Genomic DNA, 16,642 nt, shown 5'->3' with positions numbered 1-16,642 from the left:
CCACGTTACCGTTTGATGATGACCCCTCCTTCCAGGTTTCCGTTGACGATGCGCTACCAGCACAGCTCAACGGGCCCCGCCGAATCGATCATCCCAACGGCCAAGCACCTGCATCTCGGGCTTGCGATGGAAGACCGTTTTTAGAAACATCACGGGCCCTTGGACTATTCAGGCCTAGGTGGTCGACTTGAGCAAACATTTATGCTTCAGCCCCATTTATCTCTCCCAGCCTATCTACCCTCCCGTCTGTTGTATACACAGTTTATTTTCACAGTTTGTGTTCTGCATTTGTGAGAGTTGTGAAGCGTCAGACGCACCCAATTGTGCCTCACTGATGCATCCCTTTGTACCCTGTATGGTAGGTAGTATTATTAATAGTCACAGCCCGCCAGATTGTCCATTCCACACCCTTCCCTGCATCTTCCTCTATCTGATGACGCTCTGATTGGCTAACTAATTCCCTTGAGTTCAGAAAATCCTTGTTACTGTGGTTATGAAGTTTAAAAAGTGGTAAGAGGACAAGGCTTTTCCTGTCCACAACTGCTAGGTTAGTGTAAAAGAGTAGGCTGTAATCATTATCTTCATTGATGGAAGCATTTCGCTAGCATATGGGGCCTGCCATACTGCGTGGTCCGTAACAATACATGATAGCTGTACCACATGAGCTCTGTTTTCAATGTACAACTTCCTCCCATGGGCCATGGTTTCACGACCCGTCTCGCCTGGACTTACATCTTTTCCACGTGGTTTCCGTCATTAGCATATATATTTTTGCCTTCAAAAGTATCTCCCAGACAGGGCCCATCGCACAGCCACCTCGATGTATGGCGATCCCATAGCCGTCCCTGAAAATGGTCGTCAACTCGGGGTAATTTTGCACCGTGCTGATAGCCCTGCCGTCACGGCCACACCTGGCCGAAAGCTCGCTTGTGTCCATGCCGAGCCTCCCCCGGCGATTATTGGAATGAGCGAACGCAAGGGGCTAGACCTATCAACAAGCCTGGGCACCATTCGCCTTGAATCTGGAGCAGCTTACCACACTGCTGATTTATGTGCCGTCGTCTGGCAGCCCATTGCCCCTTATTTTCTATCCGCATCGAGTCCAATGATGCGTAGAATCCCCAGATCACTATAGGCCAGACAATACCTAGTTGGCGCCCACGCTAAGGCATGACAAGGTCCAGCTGTTTTGAACGTGTGAATATGCTCCCCTGTCTCTGTATGGGTGACATCCAAACCAGGGCCTGTAAGATCGAATTAGCATCAGGTTTTCTATTTTAGAAAAGTGACAGACTGCCATACCGTCTTCACAGGCACCGACGACATATCGACCATCGAACGTGAAGCCTATAATCAGATTAGCATGAATGTACAGGCCATGATGGGGGGTTTGTTGTCATACTGATGCTCTTTACTGGTCCGACGATGCGTGTATTCGTACGCTTGCAGATCCAGTCTTGGGTCTCAAATAGAGACATAATTGCGTCCCCCCCTCCTGTTGCAAGGTACTTTCCGGTGGGTGACAGTTCGGCCGTCAGGCATGGGGCTGTGTGGCCCTTGAGAATAAACTCATCTGACTCGCCAGGCTTGACGGCATGGTTGACGTGCAGAATCGGCTCCAGCTCAGGATAAGACAAGATGCGGATACTTCCTTCCCTTGTCGGGAGAAAGACTTTCTTGCCCGACCAACAAAAGGACATCTGGTACGCCTCAACGGGCTGTGGATGAGATGAAAGAATGGCGGACTCGGTTGGCGAGATTCGGAAAAGCCCGCCACTCTGTTTGCGTTCAAGCCAAGTCAGTCGTCCATGCTGCAGTGACAAGTCATTTGGTAAACTCACCCTGTTTCCTACAAGAAGTGAGGACCCATCAGGGGCCCAGGCGAGGGCGTGTGCATCTCCAAGGTCCTTGACCTCGTTCACACAGGCTTTCGTTCTTACATCCCAGAACTTGGCAACACCGTCCTTGCTGAGACTGCAAAGTTCTGCATCCTTGACGGGATTGAAGGCCACTTTATCAATGCCTGCAGCATGACCCTTTAAATCGGTCGAGAACCGCGCATTGGGCTTTTCAGGATTCCCTAGCATGCTTGTGAGCTTTGACTGGTGGTGGCTAGGTGATATCTGAATCGCTTACAAACACGAAGTGTTCTGTCAGCCGAACCAGTTGCGACAAGGCTTCCAACGGGATTCCAAGCTATCGAGCGAATACTGGAATTGGATTCGAATGAGCCATGCCTACCACAAGACGTTCAGATGAGAGAACTAACCTTCCAACTCCGCCTCCTCTAGATTGGGTGGATTCGTGGTATGTCTGACTTTTCAGTGGTGCAAAGTATCCCACAAACTTGTCCTTGGATAGGCTCTGTCTATTGCGAACTGGAGGTGGCATCTTCAAAGATATCAAAATATTGGCGACGACGTATTAGTGAGAGAATGGCCCTGTCTCCGCTGCGCGATGAGGAAGAAAGGACGAAATGTCAAGCGACGTGTAGGATTGGTTGGCCCTGCAGTGCTTTAAATGCCGGGTCAACTCTAATGCGCCTGCTCAATATTCACATGAAATCGATAATCCAGGCGTGACAGGAGACGCGAAGTAGCAATGGAGATCAGCTCGGTAGTTGCCGAATCTTAGCCGCACCCCAAAGTTCCGGGTTGCCCCACTTCTTGGGACACGTAGCGACTCTGGTCACTGTAAGCAGCGAGTAGTCCCTAAAATACAGGCTACGGACCACCCAACTACACATTGACCTGTGTTTTACATATGTGGGTTCGTGTAGTCATTCATTGCTGTGGAGCTTCCAAAGTTACGCAAGTGGGAAAACAAAGACTACATCGCCAGAGGTCACTGAAGAACAGTAAAGAAAGAAAAGATTGAAGTCTGAATTGGGGTGAATGAGAAACGTTAGCACGGGAGATGTCTACCAGACAAGGGGCCCACGCTACAACCATATAATGCAGCAGGGAATAAGAAAGCGAGATTTTAGAGAGAGACAGGATATGGTTTCCTGGAGCCGAAAATATGCTCAGCATATACGGAACACCATCAGCATGATGTTGGGCGATATATCTGCTGGAGGAGAGAGGTTGTTATGGTGTCTCACTAACAGTTCAACAAGTATCAGTTGTCTAGGATGGACCCCACTTGGACACAATACAAGTGGGGCCTGCAGTAGCGGACATCTGGACCCAGATCACACCTGTCAACCTCGCTTTCAACCAAATCGGATGGTCTTGTCCTGCATTGTCCGTCTTGCTTTTGGACAAACCGTTAGCCGGGGCTTTTGATGCAGTCGTCGGTAACGCCTCTTGACTAATTCGATTCCATCACGTCATGAATTGACGTCGACGCGCTGGGTCCAAGGATACCGAGGTCGTGGTCAGTGGATGCGCATGAAGCCGCCGTGAAGGAGCCATGTACTGGCCGCTTGGAACCCCGCGAATATATGCGACCAACACCGTTCGCCAACCCGGCGCCCTTCCCAGCTCTGTGTCTCACGATGGCTTGCTGCCTCCCACTCCCGGCGCAGGAGCATCGGGACAAAGATCTGACCAGAATTCGTCTCTGTTATCGCCCAACCCGTCAACGAGCCAGGATGGGCTGCTTCCACCTCCCACCCCCATGACGCCAATGACGCCGGGCATCAAATCTGTCGAGCATGACTATCCAGAAGATGGAACCCCTGAGCATTCTCCAGGACCAGAACTCCCTGGCATTCCCCTTCACGAACCCGTTGTTGCTTTGCGCGTGGCTCGGTCCGGTCACCTCTTCGCTACCATCACACCCACCTCCATGACGGTGTGGCAGACCAAGGTGGGAACAGCTGTCTCCTTCTGAAGCTTAATATGTGCCTTGCGCTGAGGTACTGACACCGTATTACTAGCCTACTGTCGTCCTTGCCGTGGTCGTGCGATCAGAAGCCTCTCTCGAATCTTATGGAACAAACATCAACTTGCTTTTGCGACCCGACTCTGCCATATTTGTTGTACATACAAGCCTGGGATACCTGATAACCTATTCCCTGGCCACAGATGCCGACTCCCGAGTATACAAACCGCATTTTACAAGCCATACCAATGTTCAGCGCAGACGCCAAAGCCACGCTGGGGATCCTGGACACACTGCCCCAGATCAGATACTGTGGGGCCCAGGTGAAGGGGCCGGCGTGCGAGATGTGAGCATTCGCTTCCGGATGGTGATTAAGGTGGATGCTGGGATCGAGAGCGCTTTGGCGTTGGATGATGAGTTGGTGGTGGCTACGCGCAAGCCTGCCGCTGTACAGTGCATACGTTGGTCACCCGACAGCTCGGGCAGCCAGACCACCACGGAATTACTGAGCAGAATGGCTTGGCTGGAGAAAAAGGTCACAGTCAAAGAGATGACGCACGACAGGCCTATGAACCTTTCGACCTGGATAACGAGTGATGGAAAGGCATATGCGGTCCAGCGGCTGAATCCAAATCAGAAGTCGAGCGAGTCTGACGAACCACCAGACCCCAAGAAGCTATTCAAGGGTTATTGCTTTCATGTACCAAGCACTGAGCAGCATCATGCTGTACGGTGCGTGATCAATGCTCGGTTCTCATTAATCGCCGTTGGTTGCGCAGATGGCACTGTCCGCGTGTATTCGGCTCGCGATTATTCTGGAAACATCCCATCTTCCCATACCCACAGTGTTCCTGTCTCTCCTGGTGCATCGGGAAAGCTTACCACGCTGAGCTACTCACCAGATGGCTATTGCTTGTTTGCCGGGTACGAGAAGGGATGGGCCACGTGGAGCGTATACGGAAAGCCACTCAGCAACAGCTTTCATGCTGATCATTTGATTGCTTCGACAAACGGAGAGGAGTGGCTCTCTGGAGTCCTGGATGCTGCTTGGGTCGGTGGCGCTTGTGAGCTGCTCTTGACCAACAAGAACCACGATGCGATTTGGCTTTTGGAAATGGCACGAAGCGCAGTTACTGGCTGCTACAGTCCTGCAAACTTGTTTCGCACCGTTCTCCAAAGCACCGCGAGCGTCATGGTCTACAGAGGCTATGACTTGCCCGACCTCACATCCATCTCTGCTGAGCCTTCGCTCTGGCACACAGCCAGAATACCATCTACCTATCTGCTCAGTCAATGGCCGATCAAGTGTACGGCCATATCGGCTGATGGCCGGTATGTTGCTGTTGCGGGCCGGAGAGGGCTGGCGCATTACAGCGTGAACAGTGGCCGGTGGAAGACTTTTGCCAACGATGCCTTGGAAAACGAGTTTCAAGTAAGAGGAGGGCTGTGTTGGTACCAGAATATACTGGTAGCTGCTGTCGAGGTCAACAGGTCTTTCGAGCTGCGTCTATATTCTCGCGAGGCGGCCCTTGATAGCGGTAAGGCTCTGTTTGTTCAACAGATGTCGGCACCCGTGGTTCTCATCACTCCCACAGGTGAAGACTCACTATTGGCCTACACATACGACAATCTGTTATATCACTACATCTTTGCCCCCGTATCAGGCTCGATTCGGCTGATAGAGGTCGGCCATATCGCATTTCACGGCATTGTGAGATCACCTGCAAGAGTGAGAGGACTGAGCTGGGTTTTGCCGGAGCGACAACTGCTGGAGGGTGATCCATCACAGGATGTGGCCCACGCATCTGTCTTGTTTCTGGTAGATGGGAAGCTGGTGTTGTTGCGACCTTCGGTTCAAGAGAATAACCTGAAATACGACATGCGTGTCATCTGTCACAATGTCGAGTATTATACCAGTATGAGGGACCAGCCGTTCTTGGAAGTGGCCTCGCAGAGATCAGGCGAACTTCAAAACGGGCCCTCCGATCCAAGTCTGCAGGATTCTCTCTGGATCTTTGATGGCACCGAGCTCAAAGCCTGGGCGGATATGGATCCCGTGCTGAAGGCGATATCGGGGGAAGTGTCAAGGGACATACCATCCATGATTTCTATACCTGTCGACTTCTATCCGCTTTCGACACTTCTCGGAAAGGCGATCATCCTCGGTGTCGAATCAGAGCTGATTCAACGCCGTGATATCAATTTTTCATTCTTCCGTTTTTGTATCAGGGTAAGGGTTTCTCAGATGAATTTAATCCAGACACCTTCGACTAACACTGTCTGCAGACACACCTTTTCCTACCCGATATCCTCCGGTCATATTTGGTTGCGAATAAGTCTACAGAGGCGTTACAACTTGCCCGGGAGCATGAGCACCTTGAATATTTTGCGCACGCTCTCGAGGTGCTGCTGCATCATGTCTTGGACGAGGAAGTGGACGCGCATCCGCCTCCGGCACCTGAGAATGCAATTCTGCCTCGTGTGCTGTCTCTTCTGTCATGCTTCAAGCAGTACCTCGACATTGTTGTGCAATGTACACGCAAAACCGAACTTCGCTCCTGGCGCACCTTATTCGCCTATCTACCCCCCCCCCAGGAGCTGTTCGAAGAAAGCCTTCAGCGTGGGAGCCTCAAGACAGCGGGCGGGTACCTCCTGGTTCTTCATACATTCGACGAGTTGGCGACTGTGAGCGAACAGAGTGTGCGCCTGTTGAGTCGAGCAATGCTCGAAGGGGATTGGGAGCTATGCAAGGAGCTCGCGCGCTTTTTGGCTGCGCTTGATGAGACTGGAGATACGCTTCGAGAAGCTATGGAAATGGTAAACATCTCAACACGGGGACGACCGGACAGGGGGGTGTTGGCAGGGAACGGGCTTATGGCGAGACTAGAGATACCCTCGAGTGGTGTATTCAGGCCGATAGGCGATGCTTCGAGACGTATTGGAGGGAGCGATTCAGAGCTGGAGGGTCAATCAGCCAGTGATGCGGGGAGCATTATCAGCGGCACCCGGTCGGAAAACAGAGACGACTATTCATAGTAGTGTCTATAACAACAGTTGGAGTAGTATGGCTGAGGATTGCGCCAAGTTGGATATAGAACAACAGAGAGTTAGGTTCTTGGAGCAGCACTTGCTACCTTACTATCATCATCGAATCGGGCGCTCTATAGGTGCCTGATATAATAAATCAGCATACCAACATCCCCAATCTCACCTCTCGTTCGGGAACGAGGCACTGTGATCATGGGCGCCAAGCCCCTCCAGGCTGATATATGTGGTCCGTGCAACGGCAAGGCAACCCCTCGACTGGCCTTCAGCCTTTCAGCAGACTTCCTCTTTGCCGCTGCCGACGCCCGGCATCCTTCACCCTGCCCTCCACGGTTCTCGATATCTCATACGGCAGTTAGGATTCTTCAGACTAACTGCATGCCAGGAGTGGTAGCCTACTCGTGATTCGTCACTGGGGACTAAGCTTGGTTAAGAAGAGTATCATGACCACTGCAAGTTGAAGCCTGTGTATATTCACACGCAAGGCTCCGTCTCGAGTTATGTCTGCGAAAACCGATCATGGATTCATTGTATGTGCCTGGCGTTGAAGCTGGGCCCCGTTCTTCAAGCCGCTCCCCACTGCTCTTACACCCACATCACGGACCGCAGCATCAACTTCACCTTCACAGCGGCCGGGAAGCTGGGGATTCGCAACAAATCCAACACTCTCACTCGACCCATGGCCTACCTGCTCTAAGTGTGCCACGAGTTGATAGTTTTCCGGGCAATAGTCCTGTCTTTCCCGCTGACTTGAGTGGGTATGCCAGCAACTATAACAACCGTCGAGCTGAAATCAGTACCGTGGCACATGAAGCACACCAGCATCGACAGCAACAAACACACCAGAGAAAGCAACTGCCTCATCAGCGCCAAGGCCAGGAGGTCGGGAGGCATACCGACACACCTGCGTCTTCTACTACGCCTGGCCTTTTTGACGGCTTGAGCTCACCTGCAGTGACACCAAACTCACCCGCTCAGCCAACATCACACCATGGGCATGGCGTCACTCCGCTGAGAGAGGAGTCCTCGGCGGTCAAAGCATGGAGACAAAAGTTGTTTGATCTGGAGGATATGGTGTTACTGAGCAACGAGGAGTGAGTCTGAGCCTTTCATTTGTCTTGTGTGAATATGGTATACTCAACGGAACACAACGGCTTCAAGTTACGAGACGTACTTCCCCTGGATCGATAACATTTACAGCCACCGCTCGACGCAACAGTACAAGAGCAAGCCCTTTGAAGCGAAGTATTATGACTGTCGTCTCAAGGGCCGCCCTTCGGGAACCAAAAAGTCAGATGACCCCCTGAAGAAGAAGAGGAAACGAAATGCTCGCGGTCTTGGCTTGTGCGATGTCAAGATAAAAATCACCAAGTATGAGCCAGGTTCTACTGCAGAACTGGAAGCTGCCGCCACGAACAATCCGGAACTTGGGCAGGCTCTTGCGCGTATCCGACATCAGGACCAAGTTTTTTACACTTTTCAACGCATCAACGGAAGTGTCACAAACGGCGTTGGCGACGGCAAACCTGCAGAGCACAAACACGACTTGGCAAGGAGTGATCAAATCAAGAAGAGCACAAGACATCGAGAGTTGGCCGAGCAGGAGAGGGAACGGAAGCGGTCGAAACGACAAAAGGATGTGAAACGCCCACCAAAGCCGTCGTCATTATCACCTTGGAAGGCAACGGGGCTTGCCGCCGAGACCGCAAAGAAGCATGCCAAAGAAGGCGTGATCAAGTTTTACGCATCCTGTTTCTGGTAGGCGAGCAATGCCGTTCGACCCTCTTCAGCTCTCATTGCTAACGGCAGCCGATTAGCCCCTTTTCGCAACGAGTCTGGATTGCTCTGGAAGCCAAAGGGTTTGAATATCGATATTGCGAGATCTACCCTCTGCAAAAGCCGAAGCCTACCCTGCTGCTCGAAGCGAATCCGAGAGGCCTGGTGCCCGCCATTCGACAAGGTGACTGGGCTTGCGCAGAAAGCACAGTCATTCTTGAATATGTAGGTGTTGTGCCCACCTGGGCGTTGATGCTTCGTCGTGATACGCCTTCGGTGCTGACAAGTGAGTTGAAAAAGCTCGTAGATTCAGGCCATGGAAATTTAGTATTGCTGCCTACTGATGCAAGATTGAAAGCAAATTGCCGGCTGTGGATAGAATTCGTAAGAAGGCCATGTCGACATCCACTTCATCATCTCTTTTTTGAAACAGGACTAATCGCGTGAACAGATAAACTCAAGAATAGTTCCATCATTTTACCTCCTCGTATCGGCTACTGAAGAGGAACCCAAGAGACAAGCGGCGGAAAAGCTGGAGCGAGATATCGCCGAGCTGGTCCAACACGCCGAAGAAAACGGACCGTTCTTCTTGGGTGACCACTTCAGTCTTGTCGACATTCACCTCGCCCCTTTCGCGATCCGTTTGCCTTATCTTCTTCGCCAACTGCCGGGATGGACGCAACCTCTGTTGGAGATGAGGTGGAAGAAGTGGGTTGATGCGCTGGAGCAGAATGAGTATGTTAAGAATACGACGAGTAAACCGGAGCTCTATGAGAAGTCGATGGGAGATCTGATCAAGGCATTTCAGGCGAGATTCCAGGGGGGTGATGTCTGATGGTTTGGCTTTGGATTGTGTGCTAGAATATATTGGTGATGTGGCTGGATCAGTGACTGAACTGCATTACTTCAATTTGACACAACAATCATGTCTTGATTTTCTGCTGCAATATATTGTCTTTGACTTGCACATGAAGACTACGGGGGGGTCATGTTGATAGGGGAGGCGGTGTACATCGGCAGAAATAATGGCAGGTCCCTGCCCCTCGCTTTGGGACCCTCTTCACCACAGTGCGCAAAAGTCCCCCACCACAGGCCATCAATCCAACCTCAAGGCCAGTCCAAGTCAGCCAAAGATTTGGCCAACATACCATCGAAGAGCCGCATCGCACACGAATCATCGGCGCTCAGCAGTGTTATTTCAGCCCGTTGTCACGTACAACGCGTCCGCCAACCCAGACCGCTCTCACCCAAGCTCCTCCCGTCGACCCTCTCCCGTCCCGTCCCCCATCCAGCAAGCCGCCGGTTTAGGGTGTTGCCCGAACGAACCCCCAGACAGACAAATCATCCTTTCGACCATCGGCCCCTTTCTGCGCGCGCGACAAACATGGCCGGCATGGATGATTTTGTAAGCGACTCAGACAGTGACTACACCAGTTACTGGAGGGATTGGGTATGCCATATATTTCCCCCCCTCCCCCCCCCTTTCCTCCCCCTTATACACTTCGTTAGCAACGAAAAAAACAACACCATGCCAGCTAACAGACGCACATCGCAACAGTTCATCTCGTCGCGCGGCAACGAATACTATTGCGAAATCGATGAAGACTACCTGACAGACCGCTTCAACCTGACGGGACTGAACACCGAGGTTCAGTACTACCAATACGCGCTCGACCTGATCACGGACGTGTTCGACCTCGACTGCGACGATGAGATGCGCGAGACCATAGAAAAGTCGGCGAGGCATTTGTATGGACTTATTCACGCTCGGTATATCGTCACTACGCGCGGCCTGGCAAAGATGGTATGTTTTGTTTGATTTCGCATCCCTTCAAGCCTTTGTTCCTTGTCATATTTTGGAGAGCTAATTTGATATGAATCACCCACCAAAAACAGCTGGAGAAGTACAAGAAATGCGACTTTGGAAAATGCCCCCGCGTGATGTGCCATTCCCACCCCCTCCTCCCGATGGGCCTCTCGGACGTGGCCAACCAAAAGGCTGTCAAGCTCTACTGCGCCCGTTGCGAGGACATCTACAACCCCAAATCAACCCGCCACTCGGCCATTGACGGGGCCTATTTTGGGACCTCATTCCACAACATCCTCTTCCAGGTCTATCCCGCTCTGGTGCCCCCCAAGACCACAGAGCGGTACGTTCCCCGCGTCTACGGATTCAAGGTGCACGCCGCGGCTGCCCTGGTGAGGTGGCAGAACAAGGAGCGGGGGGAGATGAGGAGGAGGTTGCGGAAGATGGAGGTGGACAGCGGCTTTGCCAAGGTGGACGGGGAGGACGACGATGAGGACGAAGAGGAGGAGGACGAAGAGGAGGAGATGATGGAGGATGCTATGAATCACAACCCTGCGGCGGTGGTGCAATACCGGGGTGCTGGAGAGGTCGCTACACTGCAGTGAATCGAGACTGGATGAACGTATGTGTGGGTGGCGATCCCAGGTGGGGGCACGATGTGTAGATGGGTTCTGTGGGTTCGGAAGTGGTGGTGTTTGGTTTACATTTGAACGGATCATGCATTTTTTTCTGGTAGTGGTTCTGGGCTTTTTCTTGGAGCTTTTGATTCAGCGTCTTTTTTCCATTTTGGTCTTGATGGGGTTTTTCCGCTGCAACGCACTGCTGAAGGAGCGGTCACTTGTCACAACATTATAACAACACAATACCACACGCACAACACATATGGAACTTTTACTGGGCTTTGGTTGGCAGCATCTACACTCTGGCGTTCACTGTGAGAAAGGGGGCTTGGCTTGCGGAGGGAGGGGGAGGAGGGGGTTAATTGGATGGGTGTGGGGATCGGTGTTAGGATTGATGAAGTAGCTGTACATTGACCTGGATGAGTACTTCTTACCAGGCTGTCTGTATGTAATGAGACTCATACGACCCTTCTTCACGGTTCAGCGCCTTGTCCATATGCTCAGCTTCTCTCAAGTGATATCACACATAGCATGTGGTCCACACAGATTAATCGATTGTAAAAACAGATGTGATTCTGTCCAGCCAACGGACCCAAAAAGATTAAAAAAAGGCCTGTGATACCTGTCTCTTTGATACACACCTAAAGAAAATGGCTTGCCCCCAACGCCCGTTACAAAGAATTGTTCAAAACTACCAAATGAAAAAAAGTCGACAAAAGAATAGAGGTTGTACCAAGCGACCAAACGCTGATCGAGTCAATAAATCCCTGTCGGAAAGAAAACGACCTCACCCCCTTCTTCACTCGCCTCGCCCCTTTTCCAAATCAATCAACCGGCCTGCCTTTTGGGGAAAGGAAAGGAAAAAAGAGAAAAAACAGCCCCTCCCTAAACCAGCCCGTCCTAAAAGTCCAGTCCCATGTTCAGCCCAGTCGTTTGTGTCATTCCAATAACATGTGTGTATCCAGAACCCACCTACCTCCGCCAAATGACGACATGAAACAAAGCGTCAACGAGTCAACGATCAAATCATGTTATTATTGTTGTTCATCTCGCATGTGGCTCAGGGCTCTGATCGTTCCCCGAAGCCCCGGTATATGACGTATCCTCGTCCCTCGCGTCCATCCCTTGCGACCCGCCCTTTCTCGGCGCCACAGGAGCGACACTGCTCATGCCGCTTCCCCGTCCGTACGGCTCGATAGGCGCGCCTAGGGCCTCCTCCTCGTCGCCCGAGCGGTACGTGCCGCGCGTGCGGCTCGTGGCATAGCTGTAGCTTCCCACACCCGCCCAAAAGGCCTTGTCGTGGCTGCGGGGTCCCCATGCCCAGCCCGCACCGCGCGAGATTGGGAGGTGGTAATACCTAAAGGCGAAGATGGCGCCGACGAGACCGATGAGGTAGCCAAAGAGGATGTCGAAGGCGTGGTGCCTGAAATCCCACCAGCGGGAGCCGGCAATGTAGACTGATGCGAAGAAGGGGATGATGGCTACCAGGAGGAGATACAGAGGTGGCGCCGCGGCCTGACGGCGGACTGCTGCTATCTTTCGGTTCGTTGCCGTCACGCCTTTGGATAAGAGGGCCGGGTCTTCCATGGAGTTGGTGAGGGCTGAGGGGCTGCGGTTGGAAAGCTCATATGAATCCGGACCGCTGACCTTGACGCTGGGAATGCGGGTTCTGGAGGGGAAGGCGGCGGCGGTGGTTTCGTGATCGGCCGACGAGCCTGAAGTGGAGAAGAACGGGATTGTTATCGCGAACTTGCTCGCAATGAAAAGGGAGAGGTAAACGAGACCTGGAGGATTGTTAGTTTGGATACTGCCTTGACATTGTGAAAGAGTTTACATACCAGCTGAGGCTGAACTAGAATGGCCGCTAGGGTAGCTCCTAAAGCCATCGTCCAACACAGCCTTGTCGGGATTCGTGCAAATGTTGGGGCTCACGAGGGTGCCAGGACCGAGGATGTGGCCTGGAGTCAATGAGCTATTCAATCTGAGCAGCCCGCCAATGATATAATCCTTGAGGTTCTCCATGTCTGGCTGGCACCGGTCAAGAAGATCCGGACGCGGCTTTCCGAACAAGTTCTTCATGCCATTGGTGATGATCCAAGCTGCCATAACAGATAGAGCCAAACCCAACCAGCCTTGGTGCAGCTCCCACAGCTTGCGCTGCCATATTAACGACTTGGGTGTTCCTCGGGGGACGGTGGAACCGGGCACGAAAACGAGGCAGATGACGGCGATGATGACAATCGGGCACATGACGCTGATGACAACCGCGAGCCATACTGGCACTGTTTCTTGTTCGGCATAGGGAAATCTAGAGTGAAAAAATGGTCAAACGTCAGCTTCAGCGGCTCTGACATCAATTGCGGGAGGAGGGGACCCAAAAACATACGAAATATTGCGGTCGTCGAGCGCGAACGGCCGCTTGTTTGGTGTAATATGACCTAAAATGTACCCAACAACGCCAACGGCGATGAGAATGATCCAGTCGATAGCGTAGGATAGCGCAACAACCCAAGAAAGCTTGCCCTTCCTCACCACGTTATCGCCGGCGAGATCCATAGTATCGAATGTATCGCGAGTTGGAAATGTCGGAGCAGGTGAGATGGAGCGGGCAGTTATCAGAGGGCGTATGGAATCGTCGGGCATCGGGAAGCCCCTGGCTAATCCCCAGAAAAGAGGAATGAAAGAGGGACAAGAGGAAGCCGGGGCGGGCGCGGGAAGTCGAAGTGCGGTGTGATGGTGGTGGTGAGTTGCGGCGACAGGAACAATGAGAGGAGCCCGGGGGGGGGAGGGGGGGGGGCGGACAGCAGTCACACTACCCGGTGCCGCAGACTAGACCCGTTGGTGTGAGAGGGATACTCCGTAGTATTCGCAAGCAAGGTAGATCGTAGGTAGGTACGGAAACGGAGGTAAAACCAGTGACGAGATTGTCGGACTGCAGATGCGATGACAAGAGAAAAGATTGATTGACCACCAGTGTCCAGCGAAAAAAACAATAAGATGTTGGATGAGATACCAAACGAGCCGCAGCATCCAACGATGCGCTTCCCAAGCCAGACTCTTGAAGATGCCAAACGGGAATCTCCTTCTTCTGTTGCAATAGGATTATTATTAACCGATCTGGAGTCTGAATCCTGATGATGAGTTGGTCCGGCCTCCTTCACACAGAAGCAGCGCAGATTTGCAAAAGGGAGTGCGAGGCCAAGCGGCTGTGTTGACGGTTTGCCGCTGTGTTTCTCGAGTGGAAAGGGGCTCAGCCACAATGAGGGATCGAGAGCGCTGGCATCCGAGTGGTTGGCACGGTTGGCCAAGACCTGATCGACGCGACAAGGGTAGCGCAAATCACCGTCTCAGAGCACCAGGAATGAAACACCAAGGAAGACAAGAGCCAGAGAGCGTGGCAGGTTCCAGGCCATCGACGACATGTGGCAGCAAGATTCACGGGGGACCAGTTCTCAGATATATGCATCCTCATCTAGCCCTCTTTTGGACCCTTGATTTTGATGGAGGTTTGCGCAATGGTTTCCCCAGTTTTTCCAGCTGGGCGTGGTCCCTGAGCACTGCTAATCTAAGCTATTGTATTGCCTTTGAGGCTCTATATTCCACAGAGCTCAAATATACTGTAAATTCCACAAACAAAAACTGTATTTTGACACTATATTAACTTAACTAAATTTATTATATCTCCACTTTTAATTATATACTTATAATAAAAAATTTAATATCAAATAATAATAAAAATAGTAGAAATTATGTTAAAATTGTATTTTAAATAAAAACAAAATATTTAGTTATAAAAATATTTATTTTTTGTATTTAAAATATAGTTTAAGTATTAAATAAAATAAAATAAAAAGGGTAGTAAAAATCTAAAAGTTTTTTATAAAAATTAAACATAAAAAGACAAATACAAAGAAAATTTTAAATACTGCGGAATTAATTTTAAATAATATTTTACATATAATCTAAAATTTATGTTTAATTATGTTGAAATAGGTGCTATTGAGGCCTGTAAATACAGGCTAAAATAGCTATCGGCGTAGTACACTGAGAGCGAAGAAGACTTTGACTGCAGCATTTGACAGTTGCTGTAGCACTGAAAGAAAGTAGATTGCAGGGGCGGCGTGTGACGAACCCCTATCCAGAACCTCTGAAAGGGATATCGGTTGAAGGCACTTCTGAATAATCCTGGTTCGGTACAGCTAAACAGTGTACAACAATGGCTTGTCTCAATCACAACAGTCTGATACCAACGATTGTGACTTGTATTGCATACTGCGGAACTGTCTATCTACGCCAGCCAGTTCCTCCGTATATATAGACCCGTGGACCGTGGACCGTTGTCTTGCACACGGTCCTCGGTCCGCTCCGTATTGGCCGATACTGGACCGTGGACCGTGAGCCCGCCGCGGTCCCCGGTCCCCATCTTATTGGTCCGTCTGATCTCCTGGACCGTGAGCCCCGCCCGATAGCGCGGTCCAGTCTTGATTGGTCCTCGTGGCCCCACTGTCTTCCAGAACCGTGACACGGCGCCCTATAATATATAGAAGAAAATCACTGTAACATAGGCTTGTGAGGCACTAATGAGTGTGGTGAACGAGTATATTGATTGAACCTTATAGACTAAAAAATACCACAGTGAATAGAGTGTGAGGCAGAGGTTTTATAGGCCATCGGCCCTCTACTCGATCCCCGAGGGTGACTCCGTTCCCGGGCCTAAACGCCCGCTAAATACGCTAACCAAATATAAGGTTAGGGGCCACATTACAGGCTACGTTACGCTATCGTTTGACCGCTGCAGGGCACCGGCTTTAGCGCTCGGCTTTCCGGGACCTCGGATTGCTTCTGGAGGCCGAGCTTCCGTTCCAGTAACTGTGGTCCCTAAATACTGCTGATTTAAGCCATTATATTGCCTCTAAAGCCCTGTAATATACAGGGCTTGGAAATATTGTAAAATTCACAAATAAAAGCTGTATTTTAACATAAAATATTATTATAAATTTTTTATATATTAAGTAAAGTAAAGAAGTTTTTTAAGTTAAAAATATATATATAAATAAAAAAAATATGTATATATAGTTAAGACTAAAGAAAGTTAAGTAGATATTTAAAAATAAAGTAAAGGAAAGTATAACTATAGTAAAAAATAAAAATAAAAATAATAAAAGAAATATTAAAAAAAATTAATTGAAAGAAAAACTAAATAAAACGAAAAAATATTAAAATATAAAAAAGATTTAAAAAAAAAGGAAAAAATATAAAGGTATTTTTTTTTAAAAAAAATAAAATCAAAAAAACATCTTAATTAATTAAAGAAAGTTAATCACGAAAACGTTATAATTACGATTCTTTAAAAGAATATTAAAGTTTATATTATAAAAATAGAATTATTAAAGCTATTTATTTTTAAAGGAAAAAAAATATAAAGGGAAATAATTATTTAAAGTAAAAATTGTTATACTATATTTTTTTTCATATTTATATTTTTTCTTCTTTATATTTCTCCCTTTAATTAAAGGTAAAGAATTTTATTTCTTTCCTTTGCTTTTTTTACTTAATTATTATTTTT

General features: G+C 49.9%; 5 protein-coding genes across 5 annotated transcripts; 3 read left to right on the top strand and 2 right to left on the bottom strand.

Moving 5' to 3' along the window:
* Positions 1-246: 246 nt before the first annotated feature.
* On the bottom strand, positions 247-2,623 carry QC763_113840 (uncharacterized protein). The gene is made up of 6 exons (XM_062907970.1): positions 2,270-2,623; positions 2,137-2,210; positions 1,842-2,080; positions 1,403-1,778; positions 1,303-1,347; positions 247-1,244 (listed from the first exon to the last, which is right to left on the bottom strand). The coding sequence occupies exons 1-6, from the start codon at positions 2,389-2,391 to the stop codon at positions 1,081-1,083; spliced, it is 1,020 nt and encodes a 339-aa protein (XP_062770903.1). The 5' UTR covers positions 2,392-2,623; the 3' UTR covers positions 247-1,080.
* A 580-nt stretch (positions 2,624-3,203) lies between these two features.
* On the top strand, positions 3,204-6,864 carry RIC1 (WD40 repeat protein; the record flags this gene model as incomplete). Its single annotated transcript, XM_062907971.1, has 3 exons — positions 3,204-3,813; positions 3,884-6,058; positions 6,115-6,864. The coding sequence occupies exons 1-3, from the start codon at positions 3,415-3,417 to the stop codon at positions 6,862-6,864; spliced, it is 3,324 nt and encodes a 1,107-aa protein (XP_062770902.1). The 5' UTR covers positions 3,204-3,414.
* A 528-nt stretch (positions 6,865-7,392) lies between these two features.
* Positions 7,393-9,484, top strand: QC763_113870 (uncharacterized protein; the record flags this gene model as incomplete). The annotated part of the gene is made up of 4 exons (XM_062907972.1): positions 7,393-7,967; positions 8,035-8,631; positions 8,691-9,033; positions 9,101-9,484. The coding sequence occupies 4 exons, from the start codon at positions 7,393-7,395 to the stop codon at positions 9,482-9,484; spliced, it is 1,899 nt and encodes a 632-aa protein (XP_062770901.1).
* A 153-nt stretch (positions 9,485-9,637) lies between these two features.
* On the top strand, positions 9,638-11,429 carry CKB2 (casein kinase 2 regulatory subunit; the record flags this gene model as incomplete). Its single annotated transcript, XM_062907973.1, has 3 exons — positions 9,638-10,099; positions 10,208-10,453; positions 10,546-11,429. 3 exons carry the CDS (start codon positions 9,638-9,640, stop codon positions 11,059-11,061), a joined length of 1,224 nt encoding a protein of 407 aa, XP_062770900.1. The 3' UTR covers positions 11,062-11,429.
* Positions 11,430-11,610: 181 nt separating this feature from the next.
* On the bottom strand, positions 11,611-13,797 carry QC763_113890 (uncharacterized protein). Its single transcript, XM_062907974.1, has 3 exons — positions 13,463-13,797; positions 12,915-13,384; positions 11,611-12,860 (listed from the first exon to the last, which is right to left on the bottom strand). The coding sequence occupies exons 1-3, from the start codon at positions 13,717-13,719 to the stop codon at positions 12,121-12,123; spliced, it is 1,467 nt and encodes a 488-aa protein (XP_062770899.1). The 5' UTR covers positions 13,720-13,797; the 3' UTR covers positions 11,611-12,120.
* Positions 13,798-16,642: the final 2,845 nt, after the last annotated feature.

The sequence above is a fragment of the Podospora pseudopauciseta genome, chromosome 1, assembly GCF_035222475.1.
Source record: "Podospora pseudopauciseta strain CBS 411.78 chromosome 1, whole genome shotgun sequence".
NCBI lineage: Eukaryota > Fungi > Ascomycota > Sordariomycetes > Sordariales > Podosporaceae > Podospora > Podospora pseudopauciseta.
This window is presented reverse-complemented; position numbering and strand designations above follow the sequence as displayed.